Below are 19,555 nucleotides of genomic sequence, written 5' to 3' on the forward strand. Positions count from 1 at the left end.
GGAGAAGCAGAGGAAGAGTTGGTCACTCTTGAGTTGACTGTGGAAGGAGAAGGACCTTTGTTTTTGACTGGTGTGCTACGCCTGAGGAAGATCATAATCGATCGAAACGTTGCGACATAGCACACCAACTTTTTAAGTCGAATTTGGACATTTTATTTTGTTAAAACTTGTTGTTTGTTGTTGATTGTTTTTTTGGTTTGTGCGACATAGCACATCAACTTTCTAGGTCTAGTTTAGACATTTTATTTTGTTAAAACTTGTTGTTTGTTGTTTATTGTTTGTTGTTTGTTGTTTGTTGTTGTTCTTTTCTCTTCAAAAATAACTAAAAAATCCACAAAAAATTACAAAATAAAAAAAGAAAAAAATATATACATCTGATCATTATGTACCCCACGGATGGGGAATGGACTGTGGTGCGCTACGGTAGGGGGCGCTCTCGTGGCGACCAAAGTTCTAGGGAACGTCCCCAAATGAGGAACAGGGCGGGGGCTCGTTGGGTCCCTGCTTCCAGGGACCGGGAAGGAGGTCTGGCCCGGGGGAAGGACCGTGCGTTTCCCTCCTCCTCCTCAGCCAGAGGGGGAGGAGCTTACTCAAAGCCTAACCCTAACCCTAACCCTAACCCTAACCCTAACCCTAACCCTAACCCTAACCCTAACCCTAACCCTAGCCCTAGCCCTAGCCCTAGCCCTAGCCCTAGCCCTAGCCCTAGCCCTAGCCCTAGCCCTAACCCTAGCCCTAACCCTAACCCTAACCCTAACCCTAACCCTAACCCTAACCCTAACCCTAACCCTAACCCTAACCCTAACCCTAAACCCTAACCCTAACCCTAACCCTAACCCTAACCCTAACCCTAACCCTAACCCTAACCCTAACCCTAACCCTAACCCTAACCCTAACCCTAACCCTAACCCTAACCCTAACCCTAACCCTAACCCTAACCCTAACCCTAGCCCTAGCCCTAGCCCTAACCCTAACCCTAACCCTAACCCTAACCCTAACCCTAACCCTAACCCTAACCCTAACCCTAACCCTAACCCTAACCCTAACCCTAACCCTAACCCTAAACCCTAACCCTAACCCTAACCCTAACCCTAAACCCTAACCCTAACCCTAACCCTAACCCTAACCCTAACCCTAACCCTAACCCTAACCCTAACCCTAACCCTCTAACCCCTAGCCCTCTAACCCCTAGCCCTCTAGCCCTCTAGCAGCCCTAACCCTACTAGCCCTAACCCTAACCCTAACCCTAACCCTAACCCTAACCCTAACCCTAACCCTAACCCTAACCCTAACCCCCTAGCCCTAGCCCCAACCCCAGCCCTAACCCTAACCCTAACCCTAACCCAAGCCCCAGCCCTAACCCTATAACCCTAGCCCTAACCCTGACCCTATAACCCTATAACCCTATAACCCTATAACCCTATAACCCTTACCCGAACCCGAACCCTAGTCCTAGCCCTATGCCTCCATCTGGTGGCCACTTTAACTTACTGCTACTCTACTTGGGAAATTCCGCCATCCAGTGGTCTCTTAAAATTACTGCAACTATACTTGGGAATTTCCACCATCTAGTGGTCACTTAAAATTACTGCAACTTAACCTGGGAATTTTCGCCATCTGGTGGTCACTTAAAATTACTGCAACTTTGCCTGGGAAATTCCGCCATCTAGTGGTCACTTAAAATTACTGCAACTTAACCTGGGAATTTTCGCCATCTGGTGGTCACTTAAAATTACTGCAACTTTACTTTTGAATTTCCACCAGTGATGTCTTTTAGGTACTGCTATTCTTCTTGGGAAATTCCGCCATATAGTGGTCACTTGCATGCATTTAAAATACTATAAATACTATTATTGAGTAAATAAAGATAGACACAAATGGATTTAAAGGTCCAAATAGTACACAATTGGAGTGATTGTAACCCGGAAATATTGAAAAAACATTCCTTATACAAAGTGTGACATTATTTGTAAGTACTTACAGGACTAAATTCTTGCAAAATAATACTTTCATTGTTGTCAACAGATGCTCCACTCGTATAGACAAGTGTTACAGTTGGTTTAGCTTTAAGATTTTACAAAAAGTACAAGTGGTGATTAAGAAGAGAGTAGTTGTCAGAGCTGGGAAAACATGTAGGCCAATTATAATGCCCTCCATGTGGCCGGCTAACATTGTACTGTATTAGCCAGAGCAACCTTTACAGCCAAACCATTAGTCATGGCACTTGTGTATGAATTGCATATCTTTTGTCATCTATTCATTTAACCTGTGTTATTGTGCTACATGTATGAAGGCCATCATGTCATTTACTTGAACAAGTCTTCCTACCTGTGAAGAATGCCGACGCCATGTTGTTGATGGTCTGCCAACACGGTTACATGAGTCCTTCCCCGGGGGCCGACAGACTGCTGATGGATGCAAAAGGTTGAAGCTCCAGAAAATGCTGTCTTGTGTGTGCAATAGGTGAAACTGTCCACTGGAGAACCTATGGCATCAGATGACGCTCCCATTTGGAGCTCATGATGAGATGGATGCAGAGGGATCCCACGGGCTGTTAAGTGACAAGCGGCTTTTCATCTGTAACAGAAGTTGTAAGATTAGCTGCTATTCCTTTGCTGTAATGAAATACTCGGTTTTATAAAATTCATTCCTGCATTGAATACTTATAATAATAATAATGCATTTTATTTGTATAGCGCTTTTCAAAATACTCAAAGACACTTTACAGACCCTGACCCTAACCCTAACCCTTTATTTCGAGTACTCTGCGCGCCAATTATGTCCACAAAATGGCGACCTCGGCTTCAGCTCGTCAACTTCGACATCGTTTATATACTGTATATTGTCCTACTGTCTGAGCGAAACGCCACTATTCGTGCTTCAACGTCACTTAAAACTTTAATACTGACCTTGTAGGATTGCTTGTGCGGCGTCAGAGTTAAATGGCAACTCCGGTGTTCTCCGTCAGGGTGTTGGAACGCGCCAGGGTGTTGGAACGCCGACTCCATACCAAATGAAATTGGCGCCAATGAAAACAATGCTGTTGCAAGACAAACCGTTTACTTCGGCACTTCTTCACGGTCGTGGCGGTGTTAACTGTCAGTATTTTCAGCCCCAAACCTCGGTAAGGGGCGGCCTGACTTCATCAGAGAAAGAAACACGGTTGCCGACTGCTTCCGGTCAACTTTCTTTTTCGACTATCCAGCAACTAGAGAACAGCGCGCGCACACGAGATCCCCGCACTTCCTGGTTCACGCTCAACCCGCCCCACATAGCTGGCCAAACACATGCCTGCAACAGCGTTGAAAACTTCGATAAATAAGCAATACACATGTAATATATTGTCAAGCATTTTCAATAAAGAGTTTCAACAATCACGTCTATTAGTTTTACAAACAGTAGTCGGTGAATGTCCAACGGAGGTACGACTATGGCCTAGCATTTTAGCTTGGACATATAAATCGTCGGTTCTTTTAACACGGCACCTATGTTTCAGCGTTTTTGACATCTCAAACATTAAATAAACACCTACTTACGGCATCCCCTCTAGAATACTTCAGCTTGGCTGCCAACAGATTGACACAGCGTAATTGGGATCGTCGGCGCCATGTTCCGGACGAAACCAGGAAGTGCAAACAGGAAGTTACAGCGCGGATGGACGTCGTGTTTCACAATGATTTTGCACACTATAACAAGAGAAATAATACTCCTAATACTCCTGAAGCACCTTGGGCACCGTTCGTAGGGTGCTGTAAAAAGGAGGCATTATTTGATTTGTTGGATTTCACGTAACGTCACCGCTTACTGGCGGATCAGTACGGTGGCCTGTGACGGACATACATAAATTATATCAGCCTCTTTCGCCCTCCTGTGGCCACTTCGAAAACACACAAACGTCTTTTTGAAGTGTACTGTATTTTGGACTAACAAGTATGTTTAGTTTAGTTGTCAGCAGTAGACGGTCAAGGACAGGACCAACAGTTGCCCTACATAATACCACGTTACAATACAAGTTTTAACATGTGCAGGAAGACTGAATACATGCAGGTCTTTGGAATCAGACATCTACTGACAGAATTTTGCAATATATTTGTAGTTGCACACTCAGAAAGGCATTAGGACAGCAGGAAAGGGGCAGCTGAGACACAAAGTTCACATTGCAAAAAAAAAAGGTCAACATGACCTTTGGTCAATGATGTGTCAACCTTCGGGTCTTAGCACTGTGTTTACATGAAATCCCAGCAAATTCCAACATGTCTCAGTGGCTTTTTTGCGTTACCGTGTCTTTACTGACATTTTTGACTTTGGATCTGCTGGTGACAGAAATCTCCAGTCTCAAAACACCACAACAGGACCCAAGCCAGACTAACTGTGAGTAAAGAAAATTAAAGACAAAGTCCTTTTCCACCTTTCCCATCAGTAGTCTTTTTCATGACTGTACTTTAAGCTGCCGTCTCATCGGCAGCTGTGCTGGTACTACACAAGCAGACTGTCAGCCGGAGCCTACCCTCTGTCAAGCACTCTGCCCGCTTTGTGTTTCCAACCGCTAACGCGTCACACACCGGAAACTACACCTGTGTTTATCACAACTTTGTTTTTGGTCAGAATTTCTCCTCTGTGAGCCGCGGTCTCTCTCTTCGCATCACAGGTAGGAGAAACTTACCAAGCATGTCTTGCAACATGGATCGTATGAGCTTACCTGCCTTCCCGTGCTTTCTAGATGATGTAGATCTATTTTTGGATGATGGAGAGCCGAGACATAATGAGAGCGTCTCCTGTGCTGGAAAGTTGTTTGTGCGCCGTGAGGATGAGATGAGGATGCTGAGTGCAGAGTCGTCATCCTGGGGTCTGAAGCATGCTTCCGTGGTGTGTCGACAGTTGGGATGTGGTGCCGCCCTCTCCACCAATGCCACCAATCTTCCCTACAAGGAAGCCATGTGGCGTTTCTTCTCAGACTGCAATGGATCCGAGTCTGCTCTGATGGACTGTGGAAGCGTTGCTCGTTGGTTTTCCTCCTCAGGTGTTGTGGTGGTTTGCTCCAGTCACGCTGTAGCCTAAGAAGCCCACTGTGCTAGTGATTCCTTTTACTGACTCGACACACTCAAGTCACCCATTCGAGTTGCATCCGTGTCTTTGTTAACCATTATTTTATATGGATATATATTTTCACTTTTTTAATCAATCAGTGAAACTCCAGCATTTGTTGAGTCTGTGAAAATTGATTCAACCCATGAGTCAGCGATATTTAATCTACATTGAGTATTTGAGTAATTAAAATTCAAGTCTTTGTCTAGTACTCATGAGTCAGTGAAACTGGTCTTCAAGTATTTGAGTCTGTGAAACTCCAGCCTTAATCTAGTACCCATGAGGAAGTGAGACTCGAGTCTTGATCAATCTGTGAGTCAGCAAAACTTCAGTCTTCATGTAGTACCTGTGAGTCAGTAAAACATAAGTCTTTGTCCACCCTTGAAATTTGAGTCTTCAAGTACCAGTGAATTGGTGAAGCTTCAGTCCAGCTAGTACCCATGAGTTAGTGAAATCGAGTTTTCTTTGAGTACTTGTCAGTAAAACCAGAGTCTTCAAGCAGCCGTGAGCCACATCTGAGCATTTGTCAACTTGCGAGTCAGTGAAACTCGAGTGTTCGTCAACCTGTCAATCAGTGAAACATGAGTCTGTCTTGCAAACCCATGAATTGGTGAAAATTGGTTCATCTAGCACCCGAGATGAAAATAAAGCCAAAGGTTAATGCTCTCCATTAGCCTTTTCAGGCCAAAAAGGGGCAGAATGAAGAAGTGTTGTTGTTGTATTTTATTATAATTATTGTTATATTTGAGTACATTGATTTATCTGTAGAAGCTACAAGAAAAACATCATAAGAACTCCTTCAATAAAAATATGAAAATGGTTTGGCCTGTGAATGACGAGTGACTGGGCCAAGGCGTGTCCCGTGTCATGCCCAAAGGCAGCTGGGATAGCTGCCTTTCCTGCAGTAGTTCTTTTATAAATGCACATTTGATTTATATGACTTAGCTTACTTTCATGTACATGCTTGCTATTATATTAGTGTGTAACTTGACACTGGGCTGTAGTTTATCCTGTCGCCCACCCATTGGGAACGCACTGTAGTGACCTAATTTCACCGATAGAGGGCTCTGAAGACCGCATAATCATTTTCAAGCTCCAAATCGGACAAGCACGTAGTGTGATGTTTTCTATTGACCTTTAACACACTGTTCGAGAATCGAGTAGCCAAACTTATTAAATGTACTGCCTACGTCAGTGGTCATCATCCTTAATGCCTACAGACAAGGCTGGTTGAATGTTATCTTGGATTTCTTCTTTCTTCTTCACGGTGGTCTTTCTCACCAAGCTTCTTCATTCTCATCTTGTCTCTCTCTTCTATAATGTTTACATTGTAGATCTCCGTTACAGTAAAGATTCCATACAAATTCTGGACTGTTGGTATCTTTGTGAGAGAGTATACTCTTGCAACACTTTGCCCTTAGGAGCAGGTTCACAAGCAAACTACTATTTATAAAGTATTTTTTGTTTGAGGGACTAAGGTTGAGACTATTGGTGTTCTACACAGATGCCATCTTTGGAAAAAGTAAACGTTTTTTTTTTTAAAAAAAAGGTAAATTTATTGAAATAGCACATATACAGGTTACTTTAAAATGACAATTACACACAATTTACACTCCAATCATATTTTACAAAGACAGACGGATTTCGGTGAGGAGTTTTACATATTTGTCAGCTTTGTACTCAAACCAATGGGGCATGAAAATAGCTGTGCACGTTTTATCATAGAAATACTTTTAATTTCAAGGTACAATTGTAAACAATATGTTTAAAAATGCAGATGGCATTGCTAGCATTCAAAAGTTCTCAATCTCATTCAGACACATTGAGGTATGCGCTCACGCTTGCGCGTGCACACACACAGGAGAAAACAATAGATTGAGATGGATTAAAACCATCATCGTGCCTGCCACACACACACACACACACACACACACACACTCATGTCTGCAACATATGGTGGGGGTTGTGTGTAGAAACTTCTACCTGGCCAAAGTAGAGATCCTGAAACAGACAAATACACCTTTATTTAACATTACAAGTCACAAGTGGATGCAATGTTATTGAAAGAAAATAAGCCTCAAAACTTGGCAACTTCAACTGACGTGGAATCAGCCATTTTCGACAATCACATTAAAGGCTGCCACATCTTGGAGAGACTGATAAGGTGCTTGGCTTAAAAAAGGCTTTTTTTTTTTTTTTAAAGATGAACCATGTTAAACAGGAGCACTGCTGACATCTGCCAGCGTTTTCTCGCCCAATGTACAAATAAATGTCCCTACCTCCCGTCTCAACCACTTTGCTATCACAAACCCGCTCCACTCATTTTTAACTAGTATTTAATTATGTATTATTTATCTTGTCCGCAGTATTGATCCAAAACCCAAATCCATACAGAAAAGCGGCTGCCGCCCCAACACATCTAACACATCCTCCTCCTGGTGTCATGGATGTGTCCTCCATTGTTGAGATGTCAACAATGGATGACTGAACCCGTGCCAAACACTTGAAGCTGTGTGTGTTTCGGTGACTTACTGTAGTTTTTCTTGTAGCAAGTCCAAGCGCTGGCGGTCCACATAGCGTGAGAAGAGGAAGAGCAAGTTGGGAGGTGTGAAGAGAGGAGATGAGAGGGATGAAGAGGGAATGCTCAGCAACTCCCTGGTCACAGAGAACACCAGCTCCGTCCTGGATGAGGATGAATGGTAGCGGAGAAGCACAAAGACAAAAAAAGCAATAAGATGTGGTGTTGATACAAAACATAGGAAATGAGGAAAAAGTGAGGTACCATCGATTGTCATCCATCAGCTGACAGTTGGGGTCAGAGCTTTGCATCCTCTCTCCTTGGCTCAAGATGAGATAGAGAAGCGTCACGCCAAACTGAGCACAAACGAGACATGTTAATATTTGCTGCTGCTATTCTATGTCAACACTACCGCATTGTCAGAATATGGCAATCCAATACAGAGCATGTCATGAAAGCATGTACCTTGTTATGTAGCACTGTAGTTAGTTGGCCTTCACTGCCCTGAAGCTCCTGGAGCAAGTCTGTGAGGGCAGCACTCGACATGGACATGATCACAGCAGAAACTGGCTCCACTAACCAGCACAGGACCTGATGACAGACAGCTGTCATTACTGGATCCATATGCATAAAGCAAACCAAAACAGAACTTTGCGAGTTCCCCAGTTGAACGAATAAGCCCACCATGTTAGGTCAAACACAATAGACTTGGAACTATTATGTGCCCCATCTGATCACCAGTCCACATATATTATGAAACAATGTTCAAAAGCCGTGGAGTCCAGATGAAACACATACTGTACATGATGAGGATGAGCCACTAAAGCTATTTACAATGGCTGTTGAGTGTTAGTTATCTGGAGTATCCTTCAATACCTCTAATATCACACCTCAGGAAGAATCACACTGAATGACACATTGTAGCACTTTTTACCTCATTTACATTGCAATATTTGTCTTATTTTACACAAATAGTGTTTGTGATACTGATCTGATCCTTTACCTGGTCTTGCTTGTCCTTCTTGGCGAGGGCGGGAAGGTTGCGGGCAATCGCCATAACAACGGCGGCAGCCTGAGAGGAAGGCAGGTAGGGGAGGAGCCTGGAGATGAGGCGCTTGCCCTTCCTCACTGACATGATCATCACGCAGCGATCATCGCTTACCCTTCCCAAGGAGCATAAGGAGAAGAATCACAGGGCGTGCCACAAAATGGACAGAGCCAACCAAAGGCTCCGCATCTAACCTGTCGTCCCAATCTTTTTCTTGCAGCGAGCTACACAGCTGCATGGTGTTGCTTTTGTGCTGCTCCAGTAAAGCCTCCCGCTCCTCTTCCGGTGCGTGGACAAAACGTTTCTCAAAGTCCTGAACCTCCAGCAGCAAACTGTAGATCTGGAAAGGGCACGCGAGATTGGATGTACAGCAGTCTGGTTGAACGTGGAGGTTGTGAGATATTTATCCTTACCTTTTCCACTGTGTACAGAATTTGCCGTCTCTTATTCCAAACCTGCTTCTCTCTCTTCTCCTGGGGATAAAAAGCACATAGATAAATTATTACAAAAGAAACAAGCATAACTAAAACTACAAATGTAACATTACATGTAACATATACAGTCCTATTACACAGTATAATAGATTTAATAATAAGAGAAAATATGGGGAGATTGTTCAAAATGCTTAATTTAGGCAAAAAATGGGTACACACACACACATATATATATTATATATATGCATAAAATCTTTTAATCCGAGCATGAAACAGAGAAATTCAAAGAGTGGAGAGGGATTACTGTACTTTCCCTTTTACTGCCTAAAAAGGGACAGTACTAATTTGTACATTTCATACAATGGTAACATAAATGGTCTGGTTATATTTACAAAATATTGTCCCCACTGTACTGTATTTAACAGCTGGTAAAAAATAAGACAAAGAAAAAGAAACATACCTCGTCATCTGAGCGACTCGTTACCACGGCATCAATCATTTTGCGGGGATTGTTGACACTGGATACTGTCAGTTTACCCAGAGACCCTGCAAACTGAACTGTGGGGGGTGAGGGGGGACATTCAACAGAGCCCTTTATTAGTTGGAGTGATAATCAACTCACTGGCATGTTGGTATGTTTGTTGATACAGATTTGTACTTAATTAGCGACTATCATCATACTAAATCTTGCTCTGTTCACCATCAGGGAGCGCTGACACTGTTAGTGTAAAATAAAAATGTTCAACAAAGAACCACAAAGCCACTTCCGTAGCGTGACCAAGTATGTCATAGAGCATGTCCAAATATTTCCCCCACCAAGGGCTGATGACTGGAAAATATGGGGACCACTTTGACATTTTGTAAAAGCAAACTTAGCTTTGCGTTATCAGTGACAAAGCGTATGTTCTCAACTTTCTTTTTACATCACTTTTTGCCTTGGGGCACATATAGACAAACAACCATTCACACTCACATTCATACCTATGGACAATTTGGAGGCCTTATGCAAATATTTTTATGTCTGAAAATGCACAATCTCAAACAAGACATACAAACTGCTTAAAATGTTTTAAAAATCGTTCGTTTTCAACTATGAAAGAGCGTAGAGGATATTTATTTATTTGAATTGAAGCTGCAAAATTCAGACTGCTATGCGGCTACATACTTAATCAGAATTGCCTTTATTGTCATTGTAATTGCATACAACAAAATTTGAGTGCAACTCCACGGTGCATTTTACTATGCACCAAGCTGGAGAGCTAAGAGCCACTGCACCCGTGCGCACCGCCATCTTGCCAGTTAAACTTTACTTCCAAAAACAGGAAGGAATATAGTGTCCTCTCCCTGAAAACTCTCCAGGGGTGCAGGCCTACCAGGAACAACTAAAAATGAGACACACTGGAAGAAAAGGTGTAAGTGCATCTCCAGATGAAGATTTACCTGGTCTGTAAGTGTGTTCAATCTTGGCAACTTGTGGAGTGATGAGCTTGGTCGTGTGTTCTTTTTTACTGCTGTCGCTTTCTCTCTCCTGGCGTTTCTCCATCTTTTCATAGTAGTTCTTAAAGTGCAGCAGGATGAAGACTGATTATGATACTGGAATAATGCGCATTGCGATTGTTATGGATGTAGTCAGTGACTGCATATTTCTACTTCTTTCATCATCATTAATTCAACTGCTATAGGATTATCACTATTTAAGTTCATATTAAGACGGTATTCAGTAATGATATGATACGGACTGGCGATTTTCAGAAAGGCAGCAACAAACGATGGTTCTGTGGACCTGGAGGATGTTGGATCTACTGTCATCAGTTACATCCGGCGCCCCAAAAGATCCTCATTGACCTTCTTTTGACTTTTCCATTGAGTACTTGTCCATCAGTTGACATGTCCACATTCAATTGTGTGACTATTATGTGTGAACACACCTTTGTTATGTTGTACTGCTTTCATGCCCATATAAAACATGCAATATACACCACTACATCCTACCGCACCTGATAGTAGTAATCATCCAAGAAAGGGTCGGTACTTTGAAGCTGCATCATTTGGATTTTAGTAACCCATTCCTTCTCTTTCTGAGTCATCAGGTTGCTGTATGGGTCCCTGTTGTGCCAGTCCCCTCCAGTCCTGCTGCGGTCCCTTCAGGAAGGGTAAACAGCTGTTTAGTAGCATCCGGCTCTACATGGCTCAAGTGGATTTAGGTACTAAATTGAACTTAGGCACTTAGACCTGCAGTGCAAACCCAGCCTTGATGTTAAACGACACACATACTACAACACACAAGCCCTTACCCTCCTCTGTTTTGCATGCGTTGAGTGAGCATGCGGCGGTGTTGAGGATGAAGGTGGGTGGCAGTGTGTCTGATGGGTGGCATGTGGTTGGGGGGGCCATGAAGTGGCGGCGGACCCATTCGGTGCCCATGCGGAGGGTGTGGGCCACCGAAAAACGGCCTGAAACCTCCTCCACCAGGTAACAAAGGAGGCACTGGACTGCCACGAACACCTGCCACCTGGAAACACAAAAAAGTGTATGGTTGTGTGTGTGTCTCTTCAAGTCACCAATCTATTTATTTGGCATTTATAATTTGTCAAATAATTACTACTGTTACAATGTCTGTATTACACTCTGCTAACTTACATGTATGTGTGAAAAATGTTATGTAAAACACTCTGTGTACAGCTAGTAAATGATTTATGATGATCAAAAGTATGACTGATTCTTTTAATAATAATTGAAACCTATGGGTTTCAATACATTGAAAGTGGACCAGCGTCATGAAACACCGGTACAGTATCACTGACCTGAGAGTTGAGAAGCTGGGCCCGTTGAATCTGTGAAAGCACTGGACCCACCCCTGGAGGAAATGGGCCACGACATAGTGGCGAGTTCTAGCAGGGAGAAAAACAACAAGAACATAAATATTTCACATTTCAAGGACAAGGTCATGTCCACATGAGTAGGGATATTTTAAAATGCATATTTTTCTCGTCCACACGCAAAGATAGGTTTTTGCCCTTAAAAACTGAACTTTTGGGAAAACTCCGGCCAGCATGGAGATTTTCCAAAACTCCAGCATCAGCTTTTGTGTGTGGAGGGGGTGATCTCATGTATCGAAACTTTATTGGTTTAATGTGGTGCAGTGGCAAACGCCAATGCTAGCACCATATACGGGCGACTAAAAAAAAACGTAGTTTTCTGGGCTCTGTGTAAGTGAGCGCTGATTTTAAAGGTTAACGTAAACATCATTATACATCAAATATCTCACGATATTGATTAGCTGAGGTGTTATACTACACAAATAAGGTCAGCAGTGTTTGCTTTGTCAGGCTTCTGATTGGCCAAAATTCGCATATGGTAAATGTGATATTGTTCAACTCCAATCATGTGTAAAGAGACCATGTTTGTGGGGACTTTCATTTTTCGGTATTTCATATCAAGGCTCTTAATTAGCATCGTTTGGATTTGCTGAATATTGAATGTTGTCAAAAAAAAAGTGAAAGGCGTGAGAAGTTGGAGAAACACTCACGGCTAAATTGAGTAGAGTGTTTGGTGATAGACGTTCTGGGAAAGGAGGCGGGTATCTGTGCTGGATTGGGGCTCTCACGTGAACTGCTGTGGGATGGTGGATCTACACACACACAAACAAACACAAATATAGAAGCGGGTGGGCAGCAACGCACCCACACAAGATGGCAGCGTTAGTATTGATTTAAAACCAAAAAACAAACATATGAACCAGTACCACAAAACAATGGACAATGGCAGCTCATTGGAAACTTTACAAATAAATAGGAGTCAAACATAACACAGATTATGTACAGTAATGCAACTACCAGGGCCCCACACGAGATAATACAGTTCATAGCAGCCTATTTACACTAGGTCCTTCATACTGTGATGGACCTGGGTCTGATTTCCCTTCCTCTGCTGGTCCCCGCGGGCCTGCGCTCACACTGTGAATTTGTGACATGGCCGGTTAGCTTGTATTCTCTTGTATTCTACTATTTTACTGCAAATTCTCTGACTTTGTCTAAAGTCTGGTTGCTGCTGTACTTGTTCCATTCCAATCAATTTTCCTACCTTTTCTTAATATGTGAATATTTTCAACCCTATTTGGAATTATTATTTTGTACAGGGTTGATGCCGTCATCAGTTTGTGTGAGTGGCGCAGAAATGAAATGACACGTCTTTATTACGTACACAAATGTTGCCTCGAGTGAGTGTGCTGCAGGTTAAGGTTTCACTATCAATTCTTTGCATTTGAATGCTATTATGAACCAGTTATCATGAAAAAACCTGCTGGGAGCAAAGGCAATAAATAATATGACTCCACCTCTTCCAATTGTGCCAGAGGTTTTCTACAACATGAATATATTGGCAAGCTGATCTGCTTGATACCTGATGATTTAAGCTGTGAGCCATTGGTTGCTTGGGTGGAGTCCCAATAGGAACCGCCCTCACTGGAGGTGAGCCAATCACAGGAGAAGAAGAGCGTGGAGGTGGAACTCGTTCCGATAAATCACGTCCTTCATCATTCCTCCCCTGAGCTGGACGCTTTGGAAGTCCTGCCTCCTTTATTATGGACATTAATGGACTATCCTGAAGGGACAGCACAAAATACATGAAGTCACTTTCATCTAGAAATTAGTTCTACGGCAAATCTAAATTTCAAGGTTAGATTGGTATAGTTCTATCTAATCTAGATTTGTAGGTTAGATTGGTAAAGTTCTATCTCATCTAGAAAATGAATGGTTCCAAATGAAGTCCCCTTTTTCAAAGCGTCTATTTACAAAAAAAAAAACTAAGCACTGTCAAGGTGCACTCAATCAAATCTAGAATATACATAGAAAAAGAAAAAAAAAACCTCACCTCCATGTGTGTAACTAGTCCGGGGGTAACACTGACTGGTCCGAAGCCCATACTGTTCTCCCAGATACTGTGGGAGTTCATCTAAAGGTAATAAGATGAGAAAGCTTGTGGTAAACATTGTCAAGTAACATCATACCTTTTCATTATGCTTATTATTAGTGTTCCATTTAGGACTAGTTTTCCAAACAGTTTCTCCAAGTGGGATACATCCAGCAGTCTCAGTAGGGAAACCCAGACTTCCCGGTCCCCGGCCACCTCCTCCAGGTCTACCAAGAGGACACCAAGGCGTTCCCAGGCCAGCTGTGAGACATAATCCCTCCAGCGTGTCCGAGGTCTGCCCCGGGGCCTTCTCCCGGCTGGGCATGCCCAGAACACCTCACCAGGGAGGCGTCCGGGAGGCATCCTCTCAATGTGAGGCCCTCCCGGCCGCTCGGCCACTTGTTTCCACAATCTCGTTCTTTCAGTCACAACCCAAAGCTCATGACATGAAGTGAGCATGACGGTCTGGATCCTAATACTTGTATTGTACTTTAAAGACTAACCTGGCCAGGTCCAGAGCGGAGTAAATGTTGTTGCTGCTGGTAACTGAGCATTGATGAGGGAGGATGACCAGTAGGAAGGCCTGGAGTGCAAAGGGCAAAGAACATAGTCGGGTCAGGTTTCATGCAATCTTAAGCGTGAATGTTTTGTTCATTCTCGGTGTGGTATTGTGCAAATAGAAAAAAATAAAAAGGAGCCACACATACATATTTTAGCCTTTTGGAGGGCCCTATTGGTTCTGTGTTAACAGACTCGTGGAATTGGCCAATCAAAATGTAACCTACTGCTCAATACGGAAGTATATAGGCCGCACTGATCTGTAAACCGCAGATTTTCACGTTATCAAATGATGACTTCCCGTACATCCTCGCAATATCTAATTCCATAGTGTTTCTCACCTTTATCATATTGCTACAACTCACAACTTGTCTTGGCCCCATGCCATGTTATGTAGCAACCGCAAAAAATGCACATGAGGCATTACATTCTATATAAAATCCCAGGATGCTTTGGGGTTAAATGAACTCTACCAATTCTGTAAAAAAAATAGGGGTGAAGTTACACACCCACAATTATGGCTGACGCTGGCTACAAAAAGCATATAGTCGAACTTCAGTAGTTGTGTATTTGTATTTAAAATGGTATGTACAATTATGACCCTTTATGAATGAAAAAAAAATCCTAGTAGATTAAAACTTGTTTATCCAAGTCTTGATGTTACTGAAGGTGTGTTGCATAATAATTAATTCCACACTAGAAAAACAACAGTTCAAACACATCATTAAGGGATAAAAATGTATCTGATTTGTCATGTCTTCCCCATAACAAGTGAATGTAAATTTGTGAGCGGAAGTGTATCTCAGTGACAGGTTATTAAAAGAGTAACAGCAAAATGGTCATTAGAAATGTGACACTGTATGAGACCATCATCAATTGCTAACTACTTCGGCTTGTTTTTAGGTCTTACCTGTGCTGGGAGGCCCTGGAGCCTGCTGGTGAAGGCGAGTGGAACGTGAAAGGGCGGAAGGCTGGTGCAAGACTTTGGGTCTTGAGTCATGCCCCGACCTTTGATTGTGGGGGAAACCAGGCCTCTCTGCGGCCCCGACTCCAGCGATAGCAGGGTCAGCGTCGAGGACAAGTCTTGCCAGCGACTCGGCCAAGTCACCTTCACTTCTTCCATCCTCCACATCTGAAATGACAGTTTGACTTTTTACTTTTGTGTCAGAACATCAACCTTTGCGTTTGTGTTTGCACGAGGTAACTGGTCAAGAGACATCCTTGGCACATTAGGACTAACCTCCCTGTGGTCTTCCTGAGGAAGAAGCGTAGTGAGGTAAAGAGAGGGAAGACTGAAAGGGGAGATGGTCAGCAGTAGACGCAACAAAGGTGGAGGACGGGTCTTCTGTTTCTCCTCCCACCCCCCCTCTTTCTAAACCAACGCCTTCTCCAAGCCCATCTCGCTCATCAAGCTCAGCAAGGCGCTTATGTTCCTCCTGCCAATCGTCATCTGGAAGAAGAGACAAGTTAAAAATTGTGCTTTCTTGTTTATGAGCGAATGACAAGTGACTAGTTTACGAGATGACATGACTAACCAATGGCGCCAGCTCCGAAGGTGTCGTCATTAAACTGATCAATTTCATCTTCTTCCTCTGCCAATCCCTCATCTTCCTCTTCCAATGTGCAGTCTTCATCCAGGGACTGGAAAATAAGGCAGAAGGAGATAAGAACTGAATGTGGAAAGACAGGTTCAGAACTGTGGTTTTGAGGGGGAAAATTGGGAGACCAACAGGGAACAAGTGTCAACATACTACTTATCAGGGATGCAAGGATTATTCGGATAATTCGAATACCTCGATTATAAAAAATAGTCGAGGGCAGTTTCCGCGTTTCGAATAATCGCTTACGACACCCACGCGGAGGAGGAAGAAGGAAGTGCGTGTTTGAAGCGGCTAGAAAAAGTGGCAAGACAAGGAAGAACAAGGAAAATTAAATGAAAAAAAAAAAAAAAAGACTGAAAATGTGGCTAAACAGCAATTGGAAGACTGTGACGTGCATCAGTTTAACGCCGCGCTTGCCGCTGTGCGCCAACAGCGTTTGCTGGTGTGGCTGGTGGATAAAACAACTCAGCGGTAAGATGCACACACCTTTCACCATTGCCACCCGTCGTATTTGAAGCCACTATGTTGTATTGAAAAGTGACTTGCCATGCCATGAACGCCATTGCCATAATGTATTTTTCTTATGGACTTGTTGGTTCATTTATTACTGCCTGACTGAGTGAGTGAGTGAGTGAGTGAGTGAGTGAGTGAGTGACTAGTAGCGTCATTGGCTTAGGTTTTTGATGTCTTACCTTCATTTCGTCACTTACAGTATGCACTATGTCCATTTAAGAAATAAAACACTCCATTATCAAATTCAACCAATTGCTCCTTTATTACTTAGTCAAATGTTTTTCTTTAAATTGTGAATTCATCATTTCTCTTTAAACAAGCAAAAATATGTTTTATCGGATTACTTGATTGATCAACAAAAAATTGTGTAGAATACTCACTGGAGGTACAGTGCACAGTGGGGTGAAAAGGCCCCCTTCCGGATTTTTTTATTTTTGTTTGTCACGCTTAACTGTTTCAGATGATCAAATTTAAATATTAGTCAACTAGAGAAGCAATCGGAGAGCACAGACCCCCGCTAAGCGTCACAGTTCCCCCTATATTTCGATTCTCAGCAAAATAATCATCTTAGATATTTTTGATCTGTCTTTGATATTATGTAAAACCTCTTAGAAACATGTCCAGTATTTTTTCCTTAAGTGTTCTGACCATTTGCATACACAAATACCAAAATGTTATAGATCACTTAAAAAATGACTGAATCCTATCGATTTTCCTCCTGATCCCAAAATTTAATCAGTTCTGCAACATCCCATTTCTGACAATCACTGAACATTTCTCTGGTCACACCTGTTCTGAAAAAATCCCTCAAATAGGACCCGCCTGACAAAATGAAGTAGTCCTCAAAAGCTGAGGAACAAATGATAAAGAAAGTAATTGAGCTCTATCATTTCTACAGCTTTGGGACTCCAGCAAACCACAGTGAGAGCCATTACCCACAAACAGTGAAAACATGGAACAGCTGTGAACCTTCCCAGTATGGTTGGGCGATACGGACTCACAGTTTTAGGATGTTTCATGATATGATGGTATAATTAACTTCCGTGGAGTCTTGTAATAAAAAGCTATCAACCTTAACCCATATAATTAAAAACAATTACATAAAAGTAAGCTTACCTATGGCACTGTGTATAGAGTGTCCAAAGCAAGTCAGTCTACTCCGGCTGTTCAGGTCAGCTGTTTTCACAACATTGGATCCACTGTCAGTAGTTACACACAATTGTTTCTTCTCATCAAAGTCCTCTTCCTGGAGAAACTCCTTCAACTCAAGTATAATGTTTTTACCTGTGTGTTCTCTGAAAAAAAAACCTAGTCTGGAGACAGGACGACTTCAAACTCCAGTCTCTGGTTACTGGAGTGGCTAGGCTACTCCACACTCTTTACTACAAATATCTGCTCTCTTGAAACCAAATCACTTCGACATTACAGAGGTACCTCACCCTTTAGAAACTATTTGACTACAGTGTTTCTCGTATAACAAAATTCCATAAAAAGACAATGGTTTTGTACTGATTGTGGATGTTTTTACAGTAACTGTTCGGCCACCAACGTTGTTTCAAAAGTACCGATTTGGCACCGGTATGGGATAATATGTAAACAATACCCAACCCTACTGAGCACTGCAGTCTAATTGTACATGGACTCAGACCCGTGTGTTGGGTCCGGGCCTGTGTTTGATGGACTGCATATCGACCAAACGAACCGTACCAACAGAGCAAACACAGCAGTTTGCTAAAACCGGGCATAACTTCCACAAAATACTTTCACATTAAAACATGAAACAATATGGTAATATGGTTTAAAAATGTCTACTACTACTAATAGGCAACAATGATTGTACACTGTTAAAGGAAATGACCAGTAATTTAGAATATATTTAAGTAACTATTGAAGAGAACAGGGTTAGTATTGCCTTAATATGAAACATAACTCAAGATAAAGCACAGTACTTGGTGATCACGCATGGGACAGGCCACCAACATGGAAAATATCTATTACATTACAAAAACACTGCAAGAAAGGTTGCAGTGTTGGTAACGTTACACACCATTAGCACCAATGCTAACTCTGACGTTATCTTGCATCACCAACGATTCATCCCCAAACATGCATCGCACGTAGAACTAGCACGGTATGTGATCAAATAGCTACGCGTGATAAAGAAAATAAAGGACTGAACGGACGGCGGTGAGCAGAAACAGACAGCGCGTCACTGTCGTCCTCCTGCGGGTCATTACGTCAGGCAAGCGGGCTGCTTCACAGGCCGCCAATTTGGCAGGCACATAAACAATAAGAACATTTCAGCATGTTACTGAACTATATTCATGTTAAGCGTCAGTTTTACACGCGTGGCTATTCTATTAAATGTGTGACGTATGCTAGCTGGACGTATAAACTCACCTTAAATCGAAACATCTGCCCTCAGATGCACAGGCAAGGAGGCACGTAAAGTGAAGCTGCACGCTTGTGACGCACACGCTCACGTGAACGTGCGTCTTGGGACGTGGACGAGCACGCATTCGCACCGTAGGTGGCGTCATTCTTCTTCGTTTTGTTTTATGGCAGTCATAGTAAAAGGTGCATTACCGCCACCTACCGTATTGTGTTGTCAACCAAATTTCCTAATTCCCTCTCACAAGGTATACAGATCATGTATACGTGCATACAGTGGTCATTGTTAGAACGCCCGACAGATCTGATATTGACTTTTTGATATCCACCGTCACAGTACAGTGTAATTCTGATTAGGGAATTTAGGTTTTGTTGAGCCGCGTATTGACCACAAAGCCTAGGTTGGTTGAGCCACTTTTGCAGAATAGTTTTTACAGGTTTTGTGTTTATGTTGAACAACTAGACTACTAGTGTTTTTAAGACAAGCCATAAGTAT

General features: G+C 42.6%; 1 protein-coding gene and 1 long non-coding RNA gene across 2 annotated transcripts; one reads left to right on the plus strand and one right to left on the minus strand.

The window, feature by feature from the left end:
- Positions 1-4,487: 4,487 nt before the first annotated feature.
- LOC131131407 (uncharacterized) lies at positions 4,488-5,905 on the plus strand. Its single transcript, XR_013628075.1, has 2 exons — positions 4,488-4,648; positions 4,721-5,905. It is a non-coding gene; the product is annotated as an uncharacterized LOC131131407 (long non-coding RNA).
- Positions 5,906-6,799: 894 nt separating this feature from the next.
- On the minus strand, positions 6,800-19,205 carry patl1 (PAT1 homolog 1, processing body mRNA decay factor). The gene is made up of 20 exons (XM_058091606.2): positions 19,069-19,205; positions 16,090-16,195; positions 15,795-16,004; positions 15,465-15,686; positions 14,500-14,579; positions 13,958-14,038; positions 13,487-13,687; positions 12,615-12,716; positions 11,890-11,976; positions 11,380-11,597; positions 11,083-11,227; positions 10,526-10,643; positions 9,546-9,643; positions 9,065-9,124; positions 8,846-8,991; positions 8,607-8,766; positions 8,069-8,194; positions 7,868-7,959; positions 7,618-7,767; positions 6,800-7,086 (listed from the first exon to the last, which is right to left on the minus strand). Exons 1-20 carry the CDS (start codon positions 19,081-19,083, stop codon positions 7,065-7,067), a joined length of 2,439 nt encoding a protein of 812 aa, XP_057947589.2. The 5' UTR covers positions 19,084-19,205; the 3' UTR covers positions 6,800-7,064.
- Between the last annotated feature and the right edge of the window lie 350 nt (positions 19,206-19,555).

This window comes from Doryrhamphus excisus, linkage group LG9, assembly GCF_037039965.1.
Source record: "Doryrhamphus excisus strain RoL-2023G ecotype Guam linkage group LG9, RoL_Dexc_Guam_v1.1, whole genome shotgun sequence".
NCBI lineage: Eukaryota > Metazoa > Chordata > Actinopteri > Syngnathiformes > Syngnathidae > Doryrhamphus > Doryrhamphus excisus.

Bases quoted from the DNA above. Each gene is read 5' to 3' on its own strand.
- patl1 (XM_058091606.2), bottom strand. The intron at 11,977-12,614 runs GTGAGTGTTTCT...TCTCCCTGCTAG, and splicing joins ACACTCTACTCAATTTAGCC to AACTCGCCACTATGTCGTGG. The intron at 11,598-11,889 runs GTCAGTGATACT...TTGTGTTTCCAG, and splicing joins CCCAGCTTCTCAACTCTCAG to GTGGCAGGTGTTCGTGGCAG.